The sequence below is a fragment of the Triturus cristatus genome, chromosome 4_2 (genome assembly GCF_964204655.1).
Source record: "Triturus cristatus chromosome 4_2, aTriCri1.1, whole genome shotgun sequence".
NCBI lineage: Eukaryota > Metazoa > Chordata > Amphibia > Caudata > Salamandridae > Triturus > Triturus cristatus.
The window spans coordinates 709,262,940-709,286,188 of record NC_140586.1 but is presented as its reverse complement, the minus strand read 5'-3'; the positions used below and the strand labels follow the sequence as shown (position 1 = coordinate 709,286,188).

The 23,249-nt window shown below is 44.3% G+C and overlaps 1 protein-coding gene across 1 annotated transcript in view; it reads right to left on the bottom strand.

The window, feature by feature from the left end:
- Positions 1-23,249, bottom strand: part of NDC1 (NDC1 transmembrane nucleoporin) — a 370,234-nt gene that overhangs the window by 125,346 nt on the left and 221,639 nt on the right. The window contains exon 15 of the mRNA XM_085602585.1: positions 9,010-9,073. Coding sequence (XP_085458711.1) covers positions 9,010-9,073 — 64 coding nt within the window. The remainder of the gene's footprint in view (positions 1-9,009; positions 9,074-23,249) is intronic.

Genomic DNA, 23,249 nt, shown 5'->3' with positions numbered 1-23,249 from the left:
GGGGCCTTCTGTATGGAGTGAGCAAACCACCGGATATGTGGTATGAGGGCTCACAGGGTACAAAGATTAAATCTGTGGGAACAACAATTATAAAGCTTAATTGAAAAGACTATGGTCAGAGCTTGACACTGTCAGGGATTAGTCAACAGTGAAAGAGACGTAAACCATCTACCAGTGAAACATGAACCAGAGTTTATGAGACCTGAGTATCCATAGTCTGTCACCTGCCAGTTTATCCTTGAATGTCTGGCTATTGTACTCCAAGACAACTACTTTGAATTCAATGGTTCCATCTTTAAACAAATACAAGGTGTTAGCTACATTGGGGGCACAGGCTGCGCTCATGCTAACATCTTTATGGGTTCCTTTGCGGAACAGTTCATTTCCAATGAGGTTGCACCTTTTTCTGAAAGTATTCACCATTTGAACCCATTCATTGACGATATTTTTTTCATCTAGCGGGACTTAGATGAACACCTCACTGAGTTCCTCCTGTGGATTAATTTGTGTAATCCTCACCTCAAATTTACCCCTAACATCAGCAAGGAGAAAATTGAGTTTCTTGATATCTGGATCCAAGCCACTGATCAGGGCATAGAAGTATCTTTGCACACCAAACCCACCGCCCAGAACACCCTCCTCCACTATGAAAGCTATCATCCGCGGTCCCAAAAAGATAGCATACCTTTCAGTCAGTTCCTCAGAATTCGGAGGAACTGCACCACCATCAGGGAATTTGAGGCCCATGCGGAACTTTTGAAAAAACAAACTTCTCGAACGGGGGTATCCTAATAGGGTTATTAGGGATGCCTTCAAGAGGGCGAAATACTACAACAGATGTCCTTCTTTAAACTAGACTCCAGACGAAAGATACAAAACTAGTTTGCATTACGAGACACTCTAACGTCAACAACAAACTTCGCCAAATCATTATGTCCCAGTGGCACATACTTAACTGTGGACAGGGTACCCCACTTCCCAGACCAGTCTTTGCGTTTCATCGCAATAAGAATCTGCGCAATACTCTTGTCAAAATCTATGTGCAAGCCAGAACGAGAGTTTGTTCAAAAATCCGATTACAGGTAGCAATCCTGTCCTGGGTACACACAAATGCGGTAACTGCCATGCTTGCAGTTCTGCTATGGTCACTTCGGAACTACAATGGGAGAAGAACAAATTTGTCTTCAAACAAATGAATAATTGTAGAACATCCAACGTTATCTACCTGATTCTCGGTCCCTGTAACCAAGGGTATGTCGGAGAAACTAGCAGATAATTCAGAGTAAGACTCAGTGAACATAAGTCCGGCATAAGGAACAGACGGATTGGACACCCCTTGTTGAACATTGGAGTAGTAACCAACATTCCGAACAAGACCTTAAATGGATGATACTGAAGAAAGTAGCTAATCCCAAGGATGGTAATATAGATGGACTCAGGCGAAAAAGAGAGGTATATTGGATATACACTCTCCAAACAGTAAACTCGGTGCTTAATGACGACTTGCCGTGGGAGAATGCCCTATTATGAACTCACTAGGGTACTAGGTCCTTTCGTTCCCCGCTTATTTTCAACTGCTACTTTGGTTTATTGGACTAAATGACTTATTTATCTATGTTGGTTTTTACTGTTCAACTTCGCTAGTGGACCCTTTCATCTCCTCTGGCCGTTTTTGACCAATTGGACTGGTCTAAATTCTTTTTAAATATTTTTTCCCATTTTGTATATCTTTTGTTCACCATACTCGCTTTGTTCCTCTTAACTGTCCTTGCCTTGCTAGGCATCCAAGATGGCGTCCAAATTCACCTTCTTACTATGTCTGCGCGTTCCATGCTTGCTGGGACCTTGTCTATGTTTAGGTCTCCAGTTTATCCCACCCCTCTCATTCCGGCACCCAGCTGCATATCTTTGACATCCACTCGTCTTGCTGTCATTACGTCCGGAGTACGAGTGCAATTCCACACGTATCCTTGATCGCTGTGTGCCCATCAAGGTAAGCGTTGACCCATACTATATTTTTGTTTAACAGGTTTCACCCGCTTACCTCGTGTGGTCGGAATCCCTTGGGCGAATCATGCTCTATGTGCTTTCTTTTTTCAGAGTGAGACTGTTTGGCTACGAAGCACTTCTTGCTCGTGTCTACCCTGATTTATCCTTGCAAATATGTTCACCGGATGTAGATTTCCTCACTCCTTGAGTCGCGGTAAGTACAGACCATGTCCCTTACTTATACCAGATCCGCCTACTGACAATATCGTTTTTCTCACCTTTTAATATACTTTATCTTCTCCAGCTCTCTCACGTCCCGTGTTATTTGGGACATGTTAGTTAAAATTCCAAGTGTGATCGCCTTTATGATTACCCTGTAGAACTCGCAGGCAATAGTATGTTTGCTAATGTTCGTTGATAGAACGTGTTTGAAGTAATTTGATCTCTTTATCTTAGCGTGTTCCTCTGACCTACGTATTCACCCCTAGTTGTGCAGCCGGTCACTATGGATTACAGTGTTTATTTAGATTTTTTATTATTTTGTTGTTGTTGCCCTTTATTCTTCCAGTATTCGCATGTAATCTCTGGACCTCTTGAGGTTTTGCATCGTCTTTCTACTGGAAGTTTTCTTTACCAGTGAACTTGGACAGACCCCCCCGCCCGCCACGATGCTTGGTATAAAACTCTTAATATTTTTTTTTCATTGTACAGACCTTTATTCTATTTATTAGTTTTCTTCCCGGGAGATGTGTTTAATTCCTCCTATGTATATATATGCTCCTGTGTAGATACATTCTGAACCTATCATCATGAGTATCAGATGACGTCAAGGGCAGGAATATTCGCTTTTTTCACAAACTTCTTCAAATTTGAGTAGGTTAGTTATCGTATATAAAATTTGGTATTTGCTCTTTCTATCCGGGAGTCCTGTTGTCTTTTTTTACCTACCTTATCGACTCTCTACTTAATTGTCTCACTCTATGAGGTGTCCTCTTACACTGGTGACAGATTATGGATACTCGGGTCTCATACACTCTGGTTCATGTTTCACTGGTAGATGGTTTACGTATCTTTCACTGTTGACTAATCCCTGACCATGTCAAGCTCTGACCATAGTCTTTTTAATTAAGCTTTATAATGTTTTAATTTTTTCCTTGTTGTTCCCACGGATGTAATCTTTGTACCCTGTGAGCCCTCATACCACATATCCGGTGGTTTGCTCACTCCATACAGAAAGCCCCCCAAAATTGAATGTACTCATTGTCTACGCCCTGAGGAAGGAACTATATGTTGTATTATTCCGAAACACGCATCGGCGTTTTGTCTTTTTGTTTGTGTTTCTGATTTGGTGTATAAACTATATTATTTCAATTCTGTACTGTCAATTGTTAATGTATTGCAATTCCCCTTGTTTTGTGATAATTGGTTATATGTATTGCATGTGTACTTTTTAATGTTCTCTTTATTTGTCATGGTGAGCTTAGGTTTGTTTAATGCTTATATTTGTGCTAATGAAAATTGATTATATATGCTTTTGTTGAGAATAAGGAAAATAAAAATTGTATATATTTCTTTAAAAAAAACTGTTTCACTTGATAAAAAAAATATTTTAAAAACTCCACTGTAAACTTCGATATTGTGGGACAACTTTATATGCATCTTGGATGAACCACCAATATTGTTTAAACCGTAGGAGGAAGATTTTTGTTATTTGCCTGTAGTTATTTCCCTGCTCTCTTCCTCCCCATTAAGATTTCAGGGACCCTCTGTTTACTTGTTGCACCTCCTGGCTTGCCCCACAAGAAATGGCAGACTATGTCCAGTACCATATTGACTAGGTTTTCGACAGACGTCAGAGCGCAACTTCGGTCGGAATGCCCCAGACCGGATCTCCCTGGCACAGTGACTAAAACACCTGGAAGTAGATCTCACTATGGTTACTTTTATTGAACAAATTTTCTTGAGATCCCAAAAGGGACTTGACCGTGCCCGGCACAACTGCCAAGATAAGTTGCTCGACGTTTCAAGCCCTCTCACAAAGATCCCGGGGTTGGCCTTATAGGCCAAGGACTCCAGAACCCCAATCGATCCAGAAGTCTTAGTGGGATGGGCCCAATGGGATGTGTAAGAACTTGGCAACGCAAACTGTGCAATATCTGAGCGCTGTCGCTCCTTCCTTTTTATAAAATAAAATAAAATAAAAAATAGATCCTAATCTGAATGAGCTGGCTTCTGATTCAGGACCAGTGGCACAAGATCTCCTGTTAGGGACCCAGTTCATATAGGAACCCTCCACATTTGTCTCCACATACAGTTCTCTTGACAAGGACCAAGCGTTCCCTATAGAAATTGTTTCGCCAATCCCTTTTTGATAGGGCTGGACGTTTTAGGGGGGAGAGCGTTCGGCCGGGTTTATCACCAAAGCCGGCAGCAAAGCTATTACCAACGTGGCAGAGGAAGCAGACAGGACTCCCTTTATAACTCCACCTTCTATCTTTCCCGAAATCATGTCAGCAGAAATAACTACAGGAAAGGGTGTTACAGGGAAGCACAAGGAGTCTCCCAGGAATTTGGAGCTGCAGGTGAGAATTATTCCTCTCTCAGAAGTCTCTTTTAGGGGATGGGAGCAGAATTGGTATATTCCTGCACAACTGGCAAAGGATAACCCGAGACGCACGAGTACTCTAGTCAGTACAGGGCTTCAAGAGGGAGTTTTACAACCACTGCTTCCAAGAATCACATCCCCATGTGAAGTTTTTTCCCCAACAAGAGTGAGATTTATTTTCCTCAAGATTCAGACTCTCCTTGAGAAAGGGGCTAAAGTGTTGACTTCTCACTTGTCTGGGTTCCTCAGTACCATCCATCTAGTGGAGAAGAAAGGGGGTGGATCGTGTCTGGTGCCCAACCTGAAAGACATCAATGCCTGGTTAGTTTACTAGCACTTCAAGATGGAGGGCAGCCATCGTTTACAAGACATCCGTCAAGAGGGAGAATGGGTGGTTCATCTCAATTTGAAAGACTCTTAGCTCACTATCCCGATTTTCGCCCCTCATCGTTGCTTTTTTCAATTTCTGTGGCTGGACCATTGTTACAAGTTTAAAGTCCTTTCCTCTGACCTTTCTTCACTCCGTGGCGCTTCACAAAGATAATGAGGCCAGTGGTAAGGTACTCTTAATTGCTAACCTGGACAACATCATTATTATGGCTAAGAGCCCTCAAACAGTTTTGCCTCAATTAGGGTGGACGATTCCCGTTCAAGATCTGGGTTTCATTACCAATGTCCAGAAGTCGATCCTTGTCCCATCTCAACACCTTGAATTCTTGTGTTTTCAGGTGGATTCTGTCCTGACAGACTGTCCTGCCGCCTCAGAAGGTCCAGAATATCAAGGAGTGGAGGTCTGCATTATGCAAACAGACAACCTGGCGGTCGATAACACGTCTTGCAAGACTTCAAACTTTTTTGATTCAAGCCATCTTCCTGGGTCCCCTCCACTACCGGGCCCTTCAGCGACTCAAGATCCAACACCTTCACAAGGTTCTAAGTTATTCTGAGCATGTGAGTCTGGCGGAGGAAGCCAAGATGGAAATGTCATGGTGGCTAGACAACATGGAAGCGTGAAACAGCAGAGCAATTTTTGGCTCGGCTCCAGGGATGATTATAGAATCAGACGCCAACTGGTGGGCCTGGGGAGCGCATTGTAGCACGGTCTCCACAGGGGGGCATTAGTTCAAGTCGGAACAGTCTCTTCACATCAATTGCTGAGAACTCATGACGGGGTCTTTTGCGATACAGAGTTGCTCCACGGACAAAACAGATTGTTGCATCCTTCTACGGATGGTCAACGTCTCTGCGGTTCAGTATGTGAACAAGTTGGGCGGGACCAAATCTCATCTTCTTGCAGCGATAGTCAAAAATAGTTGGCACTTTTGCCTTTAACATCGCTTTTTGGTGGTAGCGGAGTATCTCCTGGACCAGCGCAATATGGTAGCGGACTGGCACTCCCATCACCTATAGGATTTCAGCGACTGGAGACTTCACCCTAAGATCTTTCAGACTTCATTACCGGTGGGGCCCTTGTGTGGTGGACTTGTTCGCCTCTCACCTCATCCGACAACTTCTGACCTTTTGCAGTTTGTGCCCTGATCCGGAGGACACGGATGCCTTCCTTCAGGACTGGTCCCTCTCTCTGAGTAACGCGTTTCCTCCTTGAATGAAGATTCCCAGGGTTCTTTCCCAGGTGAGGCGGCAAGAAAGCAGAGATGATTCCAACGACTCCATTTTAGAAAGGCCAAGCATGGTTTCCGGTAATCCTCAAATTGGCATGTGCTTGTCCGATCTTTATTCCATTCTGTTGGCACCTGTTGCTGGATCCAGTAGGACAGCCAAAACCTCTGATCCGCTTGGGACACCTCTCGCTGTTGGCACTGAAAATTTCGGGGAGAGATGGAATCTCTCCGGCAATTCACAGGATGCTGCGGCCTTCATCAGACAGGCATGGTCCTTAGGTACCCATAAACGATAAGTCTCTGCCTGGCGCTATTGGTGTGGTTGGTGCCATGAGCGGCGTGCAGATACCTTTGGAGCAGATTGTTATTTAGTTGGTAATTTCTTTATCTTCTTTAGCATCTGTTGGTATGGCCTATCGGTCAGTTAACAACTTTGGGTCAGCAATTTCTGCAGTACACCTCTCTGCAGATGGTAAGCCCATTGGTTAACATCAGATTGTATTCAAACTCTTCGAATATCCGAATGTCCAAGCCTCCTCAACTGAAATATTTGGTTCTTTGGGACGTCAATATTGTTACACAGTTTTTAGAGAACTGGCTGGACAACTAGTTTCTATCACACAAGCAGCTGTCTGTGAAATTAACAATGCTGTTAGGTTTGATTTCGTACAAACGAGTATCTGAGGTTCGAGCTCTGGGTGTTTCTGGCAGAATGTTCTCTCCAGAAGGCGTCTCCTTTACTTTTACCAGGACGACGAAAACTAATTGCAGGTCTGTTTCATGTCCTGCGTTCTCTGATAACCGTAAGCTTTGTATGGTACAATGTTTGAAGGCTTATGAGGTAAGTACCAGAGAATTCCGTTCTGATATGGGAGGTCCGTTGTGGATTGCTTTGGAAAAACCTTTCAAACTTTTGGCTGCTGCTACATTGGCTAAGTGGCTACGTTAGTTGTTATCTGATGTTGGTATTGATACTTTCATATTTGGAGCACATTCAGTCGGGGGGCACCCATTGAAGACTTGTTCGTGAGGCGTTCTTTATTTTGATAGAAAGAAACTCTTACTGGGATGTCTTGTTGGGTGAGAGGATGACATAGGGCTGTCCTATGGGCTATGTCGCTGTTGATAGGCTCTCCAATCATCTTTAAATCAGAAAGTGCAAAACTGAATTATTCTTTATTTTACACTGACCAGCAAGCTGCTGAACAGAGGGTTTATTGAAGCCAGAAAGAAGCAGTCAAATTTAGTAAAGAAATAGGAGCTTTATCGCATTATCTTCTTTCTGAGGAATAAATAAAACTGTAAGCTGTACTTGCTTCGGTGATAAACTGAGAAAAAGACAGACTGGAAACTATCAAAGGAGTGCAGTTATAAAGAATAAAAAAGTAAGCTAGCACCATAAATTAATTTAAGTACTAGGTATAGAAAGACGGCATTGAGACAGTAGGCAGAACAGCTAAATGAGTGAAGCACAATCATCAAGATGGGGGAAGATAATGCAGTGTTTGGGCATAGTAAGTGAAGCCTGTAATTGTTTTCTAAAACTATAACACAACACTCCAAATATCCGAGTTGAATGAGGAGAGCAAAGAAAGACGGATGGATAGAGAAGGCCCAGCATATAGGTTAGCAGATTAAAAGAACCGTATTATTTTTTGATGGTGTGAAAGTTATCAAATGACCTCCCAGCATTAATGTAGGACGGGAGAGACGAGATGTTTTTGACAGGAAGAGACTAATACTAGTTGGACTACCAATACACAAAGCTGCAACTGGATTAAAAGATAAAACCTTGCAGTGCGACATCACATGGCTTCAATTTAGCATGGATTTGTTGTTGGAGAGGTGTGTCCTGATAGATAACCCTAAATTATTTAATATGTCCTGTAGTTTTCAGGTTTGACCAAATGAATTCAGCAGTGGATCCACCAAACCTGGCCAACACTTGTGTTTTGTTCCCACTGAAAAATGCCCTTTCTCCTCCAGGCACTCCAGCACCGTCGGAATGGGACATGTAAATGAGGTATTGTTCCTGGAGTTCTTTCTGATTAAATCCCCTCTGCTAAAACGACCGGTTGTTCTCCTTCAAACAGAAATGACTTGAGCCAATTCAAACTTGCTCCTGAGATTCACATTAATTACCAGGACAGTGACCAACCGTGCACGGCGGACAGTATAAAAATGTTTTTTTTTTTTTTTAAGAGAATTAAATCTGTTAGAAGATCTAAACATCGCATTACTTTAACACTGCTTTCTACCCCCCATAAAAATACATCACTGAGCAAGAAGCGGTTTAGAGACAGGGCAAGCATTAAGTTTGCTGCCGTTTTGTGAGAGGAAAAAACGGAAACTATTCAAGAGGACTGCTTTCCAAGTTCTCTAAAGGGTTTTTAACATTATCCATCAATACAGTTTGGGGAAATCATTAAGTAAGAAATTGCCTGGAAGAGGCGTTGGTGATTGGTAGGCTAGCTTTTGAGAGCATCAAAATGTAACAGTTACGAAAATGGGTAGGCACAGATCTCATGTGGAAGCTGGTTCCTCACCATCCTCTTGTTTTAATATGCCTATTTCATTATAAATAGTAAAAACTGACTGTGGCTGCCTGGATGGCAGATCCCAAGATATGAAAGTACCAACAGTATTCCAAAACTCTCACACTGGGATTCTCCTTAATAGAAAACAAACCCTTTACAAGGGTAAGGAATGAAATAAGGGGAAGGCATGAAGACAGGTACACAAATACTTCCGATTTCTACAATGAGCCTTATTTTTACTGTACAGTGCACTAACCTTCTAAGGCCCATATGTGGGTTTGTGCATCGGAAAACAAATCTTGGCTGGAGGCTTCTGGATGCTAAAAGGCAAAAAATGACATTCTTAATCTAGGTGTAAAAGGGTACACTTCACAAATTAAACACTAATAACATCCCATCAATTGAGCTACGATTTGGATCGCTGCCTTCTAAATCAAAGCTCACACTAAATGTGTTTTGACTCTACGTACTATGCCTCTGCAGACTGGAAGGTAATGCAACACTGCCCATTTTCAATAGGACCAGTGCGTTTATTTTCATCATTTTGAGGTCATCCACCGTGGAGGTACAGATAATGTTTTGGAGACTCAACACAAACTGCTACATTAATACATTTACAGCTCAGTAAAGTGCATTCACGCTCCTTGCTGAGCGCCATGGAGAAGGCCACTGCCTAGCAAAATGCAGCCTCCAAAATTCTTTCTTGTAAACAGTACACCCAATGGCTGTGGCAGGAGTTTGGTAATAAATGTTGCCTACGATTTAAAATGAAGTAGCTCTTTTTGATAAATAAGACTATTAAGCAATCCAACCTTATTACTGTATTGACTTTGGTAAGATTAAATTTAACCTTGTTGCAATTCGAACCGTGACCTACACATTATGCACATCTTTGTATCAGGGACTCAACTGCTGAGTCAAGAGTCATGAAATTAATAGTACCAGAGCAACTACACACGAGAACATTGGCTCATGCCTCTTCAAGCAAATATGTTGCAGGTAACTGCTTCATCACCAAATCCACCAAGGACTGCTTGTTGCAGATTTTATCCTATGGAAGACTGCTTTTATATCTATCTTCTTATCAGCCTTGTAAGTGCAACCAAATGGGCAACATCCTGCCCAGCACTCACTGGAACAACAAAACCAGTGTGTCTATGTGCTTCGAAAAGTGCTATTACTTAATGGATTACATGCATTCAATCAGACAGAAAAGAAAATGAAATGGTTACTTACCAGTAGGAGTAGTTTTGCAGCTTGAAGAGTTTTCTGGATTCACATGCATTATTCCGCCATCTAGTGGTTGTGTCTCCTCTTTTTTAGGTCTCGCCTACGCAGCGCACATGCGCTGCATAGGAGGAGACCTTTAACCATCGGTTCCCTTTTTCGCCCAAAAACGTGCACGCGTTCCATTGCCTTCAATGGCAACGCGTGCACGTGTGGCGATTCCCTTGCGGGAGCGAGCAGCAGCGCCATATGGCATCAATTATCACGCCTTGCCACTCACTCCCGCAAAGGAATCGCCCAGGCCCCCCTGCAGCCGCGCGAGGCGCGCGCGCTTTTGCTTGTTTTTAAATGTATTTATTCTCAAACAGAACCTCTTTCTATGCGCGAGGCTACCCGTGGACATCATGCCCAGTCCTCCACGCCTGTATGAACCTGCCTGAGACCGCCGGGGTAGAGGCCAATGCGCTGTCTAACTAAATAATTTAATGTGTATTTTGTTTTTTAACGTTTATGCTAAACATTGCGTATGCTTCTTTTAAACCGTGTCCAGATTGTTGGGCTTGTACTTCTTTTGGCCTTTTCTAAGTAGCCCATGAAGGCTGAGGTGGGTGATTCAGTGACTGCTCTGTAGCTTGGACATGAGCGCAAGACCTAGTGATCAGACGGCCCACACAGGTACGGCGCACACAGCGGCATGGGCGGAATTCAAATACGTTAGCTCACACACTGACTGTGCTTGGTAACTATCGGTACTGGTAAAATAAAGCCATCACTGACTCATCAACTCTTGCTCACTTCACTACCCCAGAAAATTACCACCATGAAAGCAAAGTGCACGTACTGGGTGTTTAGTGTTACATTTTATGTTACTCCACTTAGGTGTATGTTTGTGTGTGTGACATTGTCTTCTTTTATGTCTGTCGGGAATACATACACAAATTCCTGACAGACGAACCTTTTTACTTTTACAAAAGTGTTTATAATTACACAAGAATTTCGCAAAGGAAAGAGAGTGGGTAGCGTAAGGTGTGATTTTGCCTGGTGTACATGTTTTTTTTTTTTTTTAGGAGCCTAGGCTGCAGAGCCAGTGCTGCCAATTGCTGGGAATGACGAACTTCAAGGCTGCCTAGTTTTTATTTCACCCCACGCCTCTTTCTTCTAACTTGCTGTCTCTGTACCTCACTCTTGAATGTTTTATGTCATCCCTGTTTTCCCTGCCACACACCCAATAACTGGGAGGATCCACTTCAAAGGGCAAAGAACGATGCCACTCTGGGGCATATTTCAGCATATCTTTCTTCCGGATGGTAATACACACAAAATTAAGGGGTTCTGTTTAAACTTAAACCTGCTTCTTTAAACTATATGACAATGTAAAACAGAAACGTACCTTTTAAACTCAATTTGGGTGTAAAAAAGGACACTTTATTTAGTCAGAACTGTTTCCCGATCTATGTAAAATATTTCAATTTCATTAAAGATCTTTACTCTCAAATTACAATGCTTTATGTGCCATTCATTATTTTGTAATAGTGCACTAATTTTTGTCCTCCAGCAAAAGCAAGGGTATTTCTAGCCCCCAATTTAGAGCCTGAAGTGAGCAGAAGCACTTTCAGGAGATGGCCTCCCTTTATGGTGTTTGCCAGACAGGACAGAAAAAGGCAAATGTATATTTTATTGTTTTATGGCCTCTACAGCCGGGGAGCGAGCCATAGGAGTCACATCTCAGACATCAAGAGTCCTTAAGCCTTGGAAAGTGACAAATGTTTCCGAGGAAAGCCGGGGAGGGGGCAAGCATATATTACTGTATCTGACTGCATGTCCCAGTGTATAGTAATTGTATAGCTATTCAATCCCTGGCGGCACCGTAACCAGGATAATGTACTGCATTGCTAAACACTTTTCAGGCCCCAAAGGCCACTGCACTGCAAAGCACTTAGGTTAAATATATTGTCATTTGCACTGCCAATAGATCCAACTCTTGCACATGCGAGACCTATTGCATTGAAAATGCTTGTTTGTTTTGGTCGCTGTCGACCACCATTTGGTGTCAGGTACGTCGCCTGAGTGACGTCAGACGGTATCCTGGAGGTCCACTTGCGTGGTAGCCATCTTCGGATTCTTTTTTCTGTGTTACTTTGAAATCCTGCTGATGGTCCTTAATAAACACTGATATAGTCCTTTTCTTCTCCACCTGTTTGCTGCCTTTGCAGGGGTAGGCTGGGTGGGTCGCATGTGAATCCAGAAAACTCAAGCTGCAAAACTACTCCTACTGGTAAGTAACCATTTGGTTTTGCAGCATGAATCCTTTTCTGGATTCACATGCTGTGCATTAGATTATGTAGCGGTTTCTCCCGCCTTGGATGGGCTGTGGTGCAAGGAAGACTTTGCAAACAGGTGTTGGAGCACCTTCTGTCCAATTTGAGCTTCCTTATTCATTTGTATGCCCACACAGTAATGTCTTGTGAAGGTGTGTGGTGATGCCCATGTTGCTGCAGCGCAGAAGGCATCGATGGGTACGTTGGCCATAAATGCTAGCGTTGCTCCTTTCTTTCTAGTGGTGTGCGCTGTAGATTACATTGTTAGTTCTTTGTTGGCCTTTTTGTAACATAGTTGAATAGTTTGTACTATCCATCTTGCAATTGTTGCTTTTGTGCTTGCAGATCCTGTGTTGATGTGCAAGTAAGCCACAAACAATTGTTTCGTTTTCCTTATTCTTTCTGTTTTTTGCAGATAGTATAGTAACGCTCTACTTACATCCAAGGTATGGAGGCTTTTCTCTGCTTTAGTTTGTGGATTTTTAAAGAAAACTGGTAGCAGGATGTTTTGATTTAAGTGATACTTAGATACCACCTTTGGTAGAAACCGTTCGTTGGTCTTTAAGATTACTTTATCCTAGTGGATTTGTAAGTAGGGATCCTGTATTGTTAAAGCTTGAAATTCACTCACTCTGCGTAGTGATGTAATCGCTATCAGGAAAACAGTTTTTATGGTGGTATGCTTGATGTCTGCTGTATGCATGGGCTCAAAAAGGTCCTTTCATCTGTTGGGAAAGTACGGAATTTAATATCCATGTCGGTACTGGTGCGGCTCTTGGTGGAGCTATCCTTTTTGCTCCCTCTAGGAATCTTTTTATGACTGGTCTTGAGAAAAAACTCTTGCATGATTCTCCTCTTGTGTATGCCACTATGGCAGCCAGGTGCACCTTTAGGTTTGAGAAATTTATACCGCTGTTCAAGAGGTAAGTTAGATATTTGATAACTGTTTCTTGCGTATTTATGGTACTTGTTTTGTTGTTGGCGATGCACCATGTGGTACATCGCTTCCACTTTGCTGTATAGCATTTTCTTGTGAATTGCTTTCTTGCTTCTTGGAGTATCTCCATGGTTCGTGATGGTAGTTTGAGATGACCAAATTCTATGTATTCAGGCGCCAGGCTGCTAGTTGTAGCGTTGCTGGCTCCAGGTGACAGATTTGACCCTGTTGCAATGTCAGTAGGTCTTTTTCAGGTTTGATCCTGATCATTTGTCCCTTGAATATTTCCAGGAGGGCTGAATACCATGTTTGCCTTGGAAAATGAGGGGCCATGAAAATTATGTTTGTCCCTGGTTCTTTTGCCCTTTGCAGCACCCTTTGTATTAGGGGTATTGGTGGAAAGGAGTAAACAAATGTCTGAGACCAGTTTAGTGAAAGCGCATTTCCGTTTGACAGGAGGTGTGGAAACCTCGACGCAAAGTATTGCATTTCTTGTTCTGTATTGTTGAAAATAGGTCCAACACTGGTGTTCCCCAGAATAGGTACTGGATTATTGTTTGCTTCAGCTCCCATTCGTGAGAGCAGTTGTTCTGTCTGCTCAGTTGGTCCACTGTGATGTTGTCTACTTCTGCTAGATGTATAGTTTGCAGATGTATGTCCTGAGGTATTGCCCAATACCATATTTCCTGTGCTAGTTTGCTCAGAGAAAAATACTTTGTCCCTCCTTGCTTATTGAGGTAGAACATTTTGGTAGTATTGTCTGTATCAGAATTGCTTTCTTCTGAATAGGTTTCTGGAATGCCTTGATTGCCAGAAAAACAGGTTAACTCCAGGTAGTTGATGGGTTTCGTGGAGTCCTATTCGCTCCATTTTCCATGTACTTTTAGCTTGTTGAGAACTGCTCCCCATCCATTGAGGGACGCATCTGTTGTGATTGACACAGATGGAGTTGGGTCCCTGAAAGGTCTATCCTGTGCTATGTTGTTGGATGCCCACCATTTTGTCTGGGCTTGCACCCCTTGTGTAACAACCACTAGATCCTCCCAACTCCCTGTGGCTTGCGACCAACTGTTGGTGAGCCATTCCTGGAATGGGCGTATGTGTAGGCAAGCATGGGGGATGAGTGGGATGCATGATGCCATCATGCCCATTAGCTTCATCACTTTCCTCACTGTCAGACTGTCCCTTGTGGTAAAGGGTTGCTTCGTTGTGGATTGCTTGTATTCTCTCCTGTGTGGGATAAACCTTTGCGTCTTTTGTATTTAGTCTTACTCTTAGAAATGTTTTCTCTTTTTCCGGGGTTTGACGATTCCTTGTGATTTATTGAGAAACCCAGCTTTTCCAGTGTTTGAATTGTCTTTTGGACGTGAAGGAGGCATATTTGTTTTGTGCGTCTCCTTATTAGCCAATCGCCCAAGTAGGGGCATACGCGTTATGATCCCTTTCCACTGACTGTGGTAAAGGAATAATCTTCCCCCCCCACCGGTGTCTTGTGTGGGTCCCCTCTTGTGTTGGGAGTCAGTTCGAGCCATTCCCTCTCCCTCTGGAGGTTTGTTCTCTTCCTCTCCCATTACCTCGCCCTCGAAAGGGCTGCTTCTGCTGCCATTCCTGGTAGCTAGATTGCTGACTCGTTTGCTGGTTAGGGTTTTGCCCCTGGCCTTGTTGCGGTGGCTGTTGGCTTTGGCTGAAGCTGCCTCTTCCAGTGGTCTCTGTTAGAGAAGCCTCCTCTTTGAAAGTATATCTTTGTTGCAGAGCCCCCATTGCCCTTGCTGTCTTGTTGTCTTTCTTAATTTGTTGAAGTGATTCGTCCACCTCTTTTCCAAATAGCTCCTGTCTGCTAAAGGGCCTATTTATTATTGATGTCTTAACTTCTTGCTTGAATCCAGAGATCCTGAGCCAGATGGTTCCTGTGCACATTTTCCTGCTTGCGGTATCTGCTGAGTCTAGTGAATATTTTAGGCATGTGTTCACTGTTTTTTTACCCTCTTGGATGACTGCCTTTGCTCTTTTCATGTCATTCTCTGGGAGTTTGTTGATAAACTCCTCCATTTCGTCCCACTGTTGTTGGTGGCCATACTTATTGAACAAGGCATTTGAGTTGGCAATGCGCCACTGCGTTGCTGCCTCCTTTTACATTCTTCTCCCCACTAGGTCCATCCTTTTTCTCTCCTTCTCTGGTGGAGGTCCTGTGTTGGAGACTGCATTTGCTCTCCTCATGGCTGTTGTTACGATGATTGAATCTGCTGTAACGTTCCCCTGTATGTATTTAGGGTCTTTTGTCGAAGGTTTGTATTTCTACTCAACTCTAGGAGTCATCCCTTTGATGGAAGCTGGTTCTTTGAACGCCTCCTTGCCTTGGTCCAAAATACATGGGAGCATGGGGAGGTATTGTGTGCCTTTTGTTGTAGGTGCCAGTGTTTCCAGCAGGAAACATGTATTCCCTTTTTCTACCTCCAGGGGCAACCCAAACTGGTTTGCTGCCCTCTTCACCACTTCGTTGTAGAAAGCGATGTCATCTGGGGGGGATGCTTGAGGGATAGTTGCAGATTTCCTCCTCTGGACTCAGTGTCGAGATCATTCCAGTAGTCTTCAAAGTTTCCTTCGTTCTAGTCATCCTCCGGTAAGTTTCCGTATTCCTTGGGACTTTTGTTTCGAGGTTCCGGTGTTGGTGGGGAGTTTAAGATCGTCTCTTCCTCCCCTTCTGCCTCTTCGGCGTCAATGTTCTACGGTTCTGCTTCCGGTGCTTTGGGGATTCGGAATTGTTTTTAAAGATTTGTCGAATTCCCTCTTCCTTGGTAAGAGCGTAGCCATCTCTTCCTCGAGTCTTCTTTTGTTTTGAACTTAGAGGGCCCTCTTGGTGTTGGAGGCCAGGGACTTTCTCTTTTCGGCGTCGACGGTTGTTTTCAGCGGCGCGCCTTTTTTGGAGGGTTCGCAGTCGACCCTTGGTTTTGGCGGCTTGTGTAATTTTCCCATCATCGGTAACCTTGGCTCCCGTGGGTTTCCTTCATTCGCGGCTGACCCTCGATCGCCTTTTTGTTCGGCGTCGGGGCTGCCTTCGGTTCCGACGGATCTTTGTTTCTTACCTTCTCTGTCTTCTTTTTCGACTCCTTCGCCTTCTTATCAGGGTGTCTCTTTTCGGCGTCCTTTTCTATAAGTTCGACGTCCGAACCTTCATGTGTCGATTCGGCTGGAGCTGCGAGTTCCTCCTTGTCGCTGGAGAACCCCATTTCGCTCATGGTAGGTCTCTTCGTGGCCTGCAACATCGTGGTGTAGTGGGACTGTCTCTGGTTCCGGCGCGTCCTGAGAATCTTCGGCAGGAACGCTAAACAGGTCTCACAGTCTTCGTCTTGGTGATCTAACAGCAGGCAGAGGTTGAACACGGTGTGTGTACTTGTGGTGACACCTCGGACAAAATTTGAAAGGGGTCTTCTCCATGGCCCCTACCTCGCCATTTGTGTCCTGTAGTGGTCATCAGGTGTTCCCAATTTTTGGCGCTCTGCCTCTGCACACGATCGTGTGTTAGTCGACGACGTTCCGTTGAACTTTCGGTGATTATCTTTTCTTGAACTTTTTTCGGGAAAAAACACAAACTTCGTGCTTCCATACCCAAACACAGAAAAAAGAATCTGAAGATTTCTACCACACATGTCGACCTCCAGGATACTGTCCGACGTCACTCAGCACCAAATGGTGGTGGACAGCGACCAAAACAAAAAAGAGAATAGAGACAATTCTCTTCGGCGGCGGCGGAATAATGCACAGCATGTGAATCCAGAAAAGGATTCACGCTGCAAAACCATCGTTACTGAGGCATCCAACACAGCATGGATAAACCGGAGCCTCAAAAAAGGCACCAGGACATATTGTTTGGTCCATAAGGAGACCCAAGCAGAAGGTGGTGTGCATGGGCATTCAAAAGCAGAATAGAGCCTGCTCCAGGAAGGAAGCTGTAGTTAGCTAGTCTTCCATAGAGGGAAATGCCAGAAACCTCATTAACGCACTGAAAGGCATAGTTGTACACTACGGACTGATGCAGTCCATTGACCCTCCATGCTCATGTAGAGAATGTGCGCATCCTTGATCTCAAGAGAGAATGCAATCCTTTGATTGCAGCACAAACATCTCCAGTGAAATTACTATGTAGCTGAGGCTCTTGAAAGATCAACGAGTCTCGAAATTTGGAATGGAGTCTTTGAAGACCAGATTTTCAGAACTATGCACAAATAAACAGACATACCCTCATTTGTGGAATATGCAGCATCCTAAAATTGTGGCATCAATACAGCTCTCCAGGACTAACGACCGCTCCGTCTAAAAATGTCAGTCAAACCTCTTCTTCACCTAAAGTCACATAGTTCATTAAAAAAAAACTTGACCTTGAATTTGGAAGTGGTTGAAAAGGGGCCACATACAGGTCTGCCTTATGGGAAAATCACTGACTATATAAATGATTCCCATGTATCCGTACAGTCTACCTGGCACTATTGTAGACAGCCCTGCTGCTGGGCGCCTATAGTGACTACTGCGCTTGTCCCTAATTGGAAGTGCAGGCCACGTCTGCTGAATACTCAACGGCGGTCACAGTGATATATCCAGCCCTGCTGGTGGCTTGAAGGCACTTGGACACGACTATTTCTTGATCTGCTGGGGAGGGTGCAGCTACTTGCGTCCATACCCTACTCTTAAACAAGGACTGTTCGATACAGGAGCACATAGCTTTGGAATAAGATAGTGAGCACAGACAAATCGCAATCTAAACTGCAGTTTGAACCCTGTAAAACGCCTAAGCGGCAGGAGGTGGATAGGAACGCCTCGGAATCTGGCTCTGAAGTGGGTGATTATTGCTGAGTCGGAACTGAAACCCATACTGTCGGCAATGCAACGCGAGCAAAATTGATGGTAAAATCGACGCACCAACATTTTGTATGGACAGGATGTCGGAACGCCTCGACAAGCACACGGAACGACTCGATGCAGTAGAAAAGAGGGTCTCCGATGCAGAAGTTGTGGTGTCATCAAACTCGCTCACCAGGCCAAAGCAGACAAGATCCTCCAAGTGGTGCAAAGTAAGACGGAGCTTTTGGAGGCACGATCAAGGGGCAACATCAGACTGCTTGGTATTGCAGAGTCCACCAACATTCCAAATATGGAACAATTTGTGGAGCATCTTTTAGACGCCCTCTTTGGCAGGGAAACTTTTTCGACTGTTCATTGTAGAGCGGGCCCACAGATCCTTGGCTCACAGACAAGTCCTGGGGTCCCCTCAAAGATCAATCAGAGCCAAACTCCTTAATTACAGGGATCAGGATGTGGGCCATCCCAAGACAGGGAGCTTCAGGAGTTACGATACGAAGGCATGACCATCTCATTATACTCAGATTTTACACAAGTCCAGGACGCTCGTCGACAATTTCTGCCCATCAAGAAGAAGTTGCGGGACCTAAACCTAGACTACAACATGATGTACCCCACTAAGCTGCGCATTCAAGCAGATGGGAAATCGCATATTTTTACAGACCCAAAGCAAGTAATGCATTTCCTCAAGAAACTGGAGCAGAGTAAATCGCGTAAGAGTAAAATGCACTCAGCAGGGGCCACTGGAGGAACGGATTCAGACAGCAATGGTCAGTAATCCAGATAACCACACTGTTTACTACGAGTTGCTACGACTCCCCTTTTCGTTCTAATAGACATAACCTCTCTGTTGTTTGTAAATGGGCTGTCTGCCCTGCTCTCTATAGCGGCCTGACTAGGTAACAATGTGAGCAAAGCTGCTACAGACTGGGATCTGTCCAGCACTTCTCATTATGAAGATGTTTTAAATGTAGCTTGCCAATGACAATACATGTTTGCAGGTTTACTCGATGTTGACGGTAGTGTCACAATACCAGGAAATACTGTGCCCTATTGTATTACGCCTACTTAATCCCAGATTATGGTCCGGTCTTCGGCTATTTTGGTGCCTTTTTTACTCCTCAGTGCTTATGTTACTGTGTTAAAACGTTAAGGCTGGATCACATCTTTCCGCACTACAGGGTGGGTGCTGGCGGTATGGAGCAATAGCCACTGGTAACATTCGCCCCTGTTTGTTACTCACTTCAGACCAAGATTCGTGGTTTTCTTTGTAGGATCTTCTCCACCCACCACCCTCTTTTTTTCTGTTCCTGTTTTCTGATGGCAGTAATCAGGGTAAAGTTCCATCATTGGTGGGAGGGTAATGTATCGCCTATGCCAAGTTGGGGTGTGCATGGCATGGGTGGGGGTATTGTTTGATGTTTACTTTGCAGTGTACAAACGGTATAGACATAAAGCTCGGACTTGGCCGAAGTCGCATAGGGAGTGGTGGGTGATACTGATGAGATGGCATGCTATATTGAAGCTAACACAATAGCTCATGACTCGTGTGGGAAGATTCGGTTCCTGGCCTGAAACGTTAGGGGCCTTAACTTTAGGAAGGCTCGCAAAGTAATGGCATATCATAAGTGACATGCGCTGGATGTAGCACTTATTCAAGAAACACACTTACCACCCAATAATAACATGTTAACACATAAGCGCCTGCAGGGTCACTTCTATGCAGCAGGAGTCCTTCCATGGGTGAACCCAAAGCGTGGTATCAGACTGGATTAGAAATCGATCCTAATGGAAGATATGTGGTTACCTGATGCCATGGGCAAGGCATAAATGGGCACTTACTCAACATTTATGGCCCAAACTACGATGACCCACATTTTTATCATTCACTGGCTGCGTGACTGTTGACACTATCGGACATACCACAGATATGGGGGAGGGGGCGATTTTAACTGCACCCTGGATCCACTCTTGGATTGCTCAAGGGGTCCTCCCTGCCGACTATCGGCAGCTGTTAGGGTTATCGGGGACATTAATGCACAACTAGGCCTTAAAGACGTATGGCGCTCTAGATCCCCCGACGAAGGGGGTTTCACCCATTACTCTGCACCACATGACATCCACACCATAATAGATTACTGTTTGATATCCAGATCACTCAGGCCTCGGGTGGTGTCCTGTAGTCCGCTCCCTCGCTCATTCTCGGACCACTCGCCGGTGTTGCTGGATAACATCATTTCCCACGCCCCCCCCCAAAAATGCTCCTTTTACGTGGAGGCTCCCCCCATATTCCTTCTGTGGAAAAATTTGAAGTATTTATCAGAGGAGTTACTATTTCTAAACATGCCGGTGTACTCCACTCGTTGAGGAGTAGATTGACATTACTCGAGGGAAGTTTGGCTCAGATGGAGCTGCTTCTGCTGAAAGGAAGAGAGACACATTTCAGAAGAGCAAAAGAAAACTCTAGAAGAATATCATGAAATCGCAGACAGCGAGGTGAAGCACATGGCAAGTACGCCAGGGTGTATGGTGAGGGTGAGCGACCTGGCTCAGTTCTCGCTGCTCTGCAGAGGCGCCGCAGAGTCTAGCTCGATAACAGATGTGGCGAGGATGGGGATCTGCTGCGTGACCCTCTGGAGATCGCAGACAGATTCGGCAGATATTATGCAGAGCTTTACAGCTCCAAAATTGTCCCAGACAGAGCTGCTGCACAGGACTACCTTGAGCACATACAAATGTGTGGCTCACTAACACTCAGAGAGCACCTCATGGGCCCTCTGTATCCCACTGAAATCTGCACAGTTCTCCATTCTATGCGAGACGGTAGCGCCCCTGGCCAAGATGGGCTCACAGCGTCCTTCTATAAAGCGTATCAAGACTGGCTCATACCACATTTAGTCACCTTATTTGAAGAAATGGTAGAGGATGGAGTAATGCCCGCTCGATGAGAGAGGCGATGATTGTGACATTACTGAAGCCGGAGAAACTTCATTTAATGCTTGTCCTATAGGCCTCTGTCACTGCTAAGCGTGGACATCAAACTATTTGCCAAAGTGTAAGCGAACAGACCCGCTCCACTGGTCTCATATTTGGTGGGCCCGGAGCAATCAGATTTTGTTCCGGGGCGCACATTGACCAATAATTTGAGAACTTTATTTGGTGCCATACAAATCCAGAAGTCAAGGCCGCCGCTATCTCCCTAGACACGGAGAAGGCTTTTGATTCGGTTAAATGGGCGTTTATGAAAGCAGTGCTACTCTGGGTCGGGTGGGAGGCGTTTTTCTTAAATTGGTCACACTCTTATATAACTCACCGGTTGCCAGAGTCAAGGTCGGTGATGCGGTCACATCTTCCATTGCAATCTCAAGTGGAAAGAGGCAGGGTTGCCCACTCTCTCCACTATTGTACGCCATAGCAGCTGAGCCATTGGCGTGCGCCCTTAGGGAGTACCATGGGCATAGGGTATTTGTTTCCCTATATATACTCTCATCCTGTCGGCATATGCGGATGACATTTTATACATCCGTGAGCCAGGCAATAATTTAACTCCAGTACTTAATGAGGTAATTCGATTTGGGGCCACGTCTGGGCTCAAAGTTAATTGGGCCAAATCCGTTATTTTACCTCTAACCTCCTCTATGTCACTGATAACATTAGATTTTCCATTGCAATGGACCACCGATCCTGTCCGCTATTTAGGTATACAAGTTCATACAAACTCTGACTTAGTGCTCAGGGAGAACTATGGGAAAGCAATCTCCAGGCTTGAAGAGGATATCAGTTGTTGGATTCGACTCCCATTGTCACTAATAGGCAGCATTTCTCTTATGGAAATGGTTGTCCTTTCAAGGTTTCTGTTTTTATTTTTAAACATTCCAATAATTCTCCTGAAACATATGTTAAAAGTGTGTCCGCACATAGCTAATTAAACTTGCCTGGGCAGGGAAGCAGCCTAGAGTTAAATTGAGCACCCTCACATTACCCTACTCCATGGGGGGTCTCAATGCTCCCGAACTAGAACTATATTGTAGAGCTGCACAGTGCACCCACGCATATTATTGGATTCACAACCCACAAAATCTCCATCATTTACAGATCAAGCGAGTTGCTGCAGACCCTCTTACTCTTCGGCAAAGGCTGTTTATACCTCCCCAATTGGAGAACTGGTACACTGGACTCCATTAATTCCACTGTTCACGCATGGCATGAGTTCTTAAACAGGCAAGCGGGAGCACTTATGTACTCTACCCTGACACCTATGGAGTGGTGCCACTGGCTCTCAGTATGTAAGGACAGAGAAGCCATACAAGCTATGGCGAAGCTGGGCATTCACAAGATAAGGGACTTATTTACAGATGGTGGAATGCGCGGTTGCGACTGAGGGACTGGATACCACTCCACTTACACAATACCACTATTACAGAGTACGGCATTCTTTACACGAGTTACTTGAAGACTCGCAGGAACCCCCAGAATTACTATCCCTGACTTTTGGGCTGCGCTCAGCCTCCCCTTTCAAGAATAATTCCACCATTTACGATTTAATGCAGTAGTCAAAGAGGACTCAGTACACTAAAGCCAGACTAGAATGACAAGGCGAGCTGGGGATAGTGTTGGATGACAGCACTTGGGAGGCATTGTTGTGAGGCGACAAAACATGTCTCTCTCAATGGCAAATCTCGCCTTATACACTTTAAGCTATGGAGGCAATGGTGATGAGAAAGAGGGGGTGTGCCTCAGGTAATTGCCGAAGTAGAATTTATCTTGTATGTATCGTGTGTGTGTGTGTGTGTGTGTGTGTGTGTGTGTGTGTGTGTGTGTATACACATATACATATACACATACATACACATACACACACACACATGTATATATATATGTATTGCTGTCTGACTATGGAGAACCACTACACAGACTTATGTGCATGCTATGTCAAAATCTGCTATGTATTGATGCAACTAACTGCCATTATTGTTGTATACTGTCATGTACTAATGATATACTGTAAAAACCTTAAATAAAATAATCAAAAAAAATTTTCCTATGTATATTTTCTACATGCAGCATCTCTTTAAAGATCACGCTTGAGGAAACCACAAACTTAAAAAGTGGGGTCTTGAATAAAAGCTTAAAAAAACAAAAAAAAGACTGTAAATTGGA